Raw genomic sequence first — 3,290 nt, 5'->3', positions numbered from 1 at the left:
AAAAAGGAGGTTTATTTTTGTGGGATAACTTACAAGTAAAAAAATAGATTACAGAGTCTGGGAAAGGTATAGTGCAGTCCAGTGGTGTTCTCTGGAGAACTCTGCTTGGTCTACCTCCAGCATCCAGGATCCAGGAACCAAGAGAGCCAGCACATCTGGATCTCATGTCTTAAGGGTTCCCTCTTGGCCCTGACTTGTAGGCATGACAGTTACCAGAAGCCTCAATAGGGGTAGTACTTCCAGGTCAAAGCTGGAACAGCAACCCATTATATCTCCCCTTTTGTATAAATAAGAAAGTTCTAACCTAATACAAAACTATATATAATAGTAATGATTATCAAATACTGTCCAGGAGGAATAAGGGATAATGATCTAGACAAGATGGAACTACAACCAACATGAACAATATCAAACAAGAGACAGAAACTAAGATCCAGAAAAATCTGGAGCATGGATAGATGGCATGCTACAGAGATCATTCCCAGTGCTGGGGGTATCTTTCTGTATGCTGTGAATGTGTTGCTCTGAATGATTGATAAATAAAATGCTGATTGGCCAGTAGCCAGGCAGGAAGTATAGTATAGGGGAGACAAGAGAGACGAGAATTCTGGAAAGAAGAAGGCTGAGTCAGGAGTCGCCAGCCAGACACAGAGGAAACAAGATGTAAAGATACTGGTAAGTCACAAGCTACATGGGAAAGTATAGATTTATAGAAATGGATTAATTTAAGTTGTAAGATCTAGCTAGCAAGAAGCCTGAGACATGGCCATACAGTTTATAAGTAATATAAGTCTCTGTATGTTTACTTGGGTCTGAGTGGCTGCAGGAGCCAGGTGGACACAGAAAAACCTCAACTACACACCACAGTGGTAAATCCCAAAGAAGAGAAATACACACACACTACCACCAAAATACAACAGTAATTACCAATCACTGGTCATCAATATCCCTTAATATCAATGGTCTTAATTCACCTATAAAAAGACACAGGCTAACAGAATGGATACAAAAGCAGGATCCATCTTTCTGCTGCATACATAAAAAAAAAAAACCACCTCAACTTCAAAGACAGACATTACCTCAGAGAAAAAGGCTGGGAAAAGTCTTTCAAATCAAACGATCTTAAGAAGCAAGCTGGTATAGCTATGCTAATATCTAACAAAATAGATTTCAAATTAAAATCAATCAAAAGAGATTGAGAAGGACATTACATACTTATCACAGGAAAGATCCACCAGGATGAAGTTTCAATTTTGAACATTTATGCCCCAAATGCAAGGGCACCCACATATGTAAAAGAAACATTACTAAAGCTTAAATCACACATCAAACCACACACATTAATAGTGGGAGACTTCAACACCCCACTCTCAACACTGGACAGATCATCCAGATCGAATTAACAGAGAAATAAGGGAACTAACTGATGTTATGACTCTAATGGACTTAATCGAAACCTACAGAACATTCCACCCTAATAAAAAAGAATATACCTTCTTTTCAGCACCACATGGAACTTTCTATAGAATCAACCACAAATCAAATCTCAACAGATACAGAAAAAAATGGAATAACCTCCTGTATTCTATCAGACTACCATGGCTTAAAGTTAGATTTCAATAACAACAAGAATTACACAGCCTACAATCTCATGGAAACTGAATAATGTTCAACTGAATGACCAATGGGTCAAGGAAAAAAGAAAGAAATTAAAAACTTCCTAGAGTTCAATGAAAGTGAATGTACTATATACCCAAACTTATGGGACACTATGAAAGCAGTGCTAAGAGGGAAATTCATAGCACTGAATGCCCACATAAAGAAGCTGGAGAAATCTCACACTAGTGACTTAACAGCACACCTGAAAGCTCTAGAACAAGAAGAAGCAAAGTCGCCTAGGAGAAACAGACACCAGCAAATAATCAAATTGAGAGCTGAAATCAATAAAATAGAAACAAAGAGAACAATACAAAGAATCAATGAAACAAAGAGTTGGTTCTTTGAGAAAATCAACAAAATAGACAAACCCTTATCCAGACTAACCAAAAGGCAGAGAGAGAGCATCCAAATCAACAAAATCAGAAATGAAAAGGGAAACTTAACAACAGACAATGTGGAAATCCAGAGAATCATTGGGTCATACTTAAAAAAAAAAAAAAACTGTACTCCACAAAATTGGAAAATCTAAAAGAAATGGACAATTTTCTAGATATGAAGCCCATACCGAAGTTAAATCAAGACCAGATAAATAATTTAAATAGTCCAATACTACTTAAGGAAATAGAAATGGTCATTAAAAGTCTCACAACAACAACAACAACAAAAGCCCAGGACCAGATGGTTTCAATGCAGAATTATACCAGATTTTCAAAGAAGAGTTAATACCAATACTCTTCAAATTGTTCCACACAATAGAAACAGAAGGAATGTTGCCAAACTCCTTTTATGAGGCTACATTTACTCTGATTCCCAAGCCACACAAAGATGCAACAAAGAAAGAGAATTATAGACCAAACTCCCTCGTGAACATTGATGCAAAAATACTCAATAAAGTATTGGCAAACCAACTCCAAGAACACATTAAAAACATTATCTACCATGATCAAATGGGCTTTATCCCAGAGATGTAAGGATGGTTCAACCTACAAAAGTCTGTCAATACACCATATATACACCATATAAACAAACTGAAAGAAAAAAAACACATGATCATCTCATTGGATACTGAAAAAGCCTTAGACAAAATCCAACAACCCTGTGGACTGGAGAAGGGAGGCGGCGGGCGAAGCGCAGGTCAAGCGGGGGAGCACTGGGTTAAAACGACAACAAACACCAGCCATGAAAGATCCAAGTCGCAGCAGTACTAGCCCAAGCATCATCAATGAAGATGTGATTATTAACGGTCATTCTCATGAAGATGATGATCCATTTGCAGAGTACATGTGGATGGAAAACGAAGAGGAATTCAACAGACAAATAGAAGAGGAGTTGTGGGAAGAAGAATTTATTGAGGGTTGTTTACAAGAAATGCTGGAAGAGGAAGAAGAACATGAATGGTTTGTTCCAGCTCGAGATCTCCCACAAACTGTGGACCAAATCCAAGACCAGTTTAATGACCTTGTTATCACTGATGGCTCTTCTCTGGAAGATCTTGTGGTCAAGAGCAATCTGAATCCAAATGCAAAGGAGTTTGTTCCTGGGTGAAGTACTAACATATTTGAGTAGCCAGGCCCTCTTTTGGTGGATGTAGCACAATTTCCACACTGTGAAGGCAGTATTAGAAGACTTCA

The 3,290-nt window shown here is 38.0% G+C and overlaps 1 protein-coding gene across 1 annotated transcript; it reads left to right on the top strand.

Annotated features, from left to right (window-relative positions):
* Positions 1 to 2,834: 2,834 nt before the first annotated feature.
* Positions 2,835 to 3,290, top strand: LOC118597014 (polyadenylate-binding protein-interacting protein 2-like). Its single transcript, XM_036208250.1, has one exon. It carries the CDS (start codon positions 2,839 to 2,841, stop codon positions 3,202 to 3,204), a length of 366 nt encoding a protein of 121 aa, XP_036064143.1. The 5' UTR covers positions 2,835 to 2,838; the 3' UTR covers positions 3,205 to 3,290.

Source organism: Onychomys torridus, chromosome 1 (assembly GCF_903995425.1).
Source record: "Onychomys torridus chromosome 1, mOncTor1.1, whole genome shotgun sequence".
In the NCBI taxonomy this organism is placed as follows: Eukaryota; Metazoa; Chordata; class Mammalia; order Rodentia; family Cricetidae; genus Onychomys; species Onychomys torridus.
Note: the sequence above shows the minus strand (reverse complement) of the source record. Positions and strands in the feature narration are given on the sequence as shown.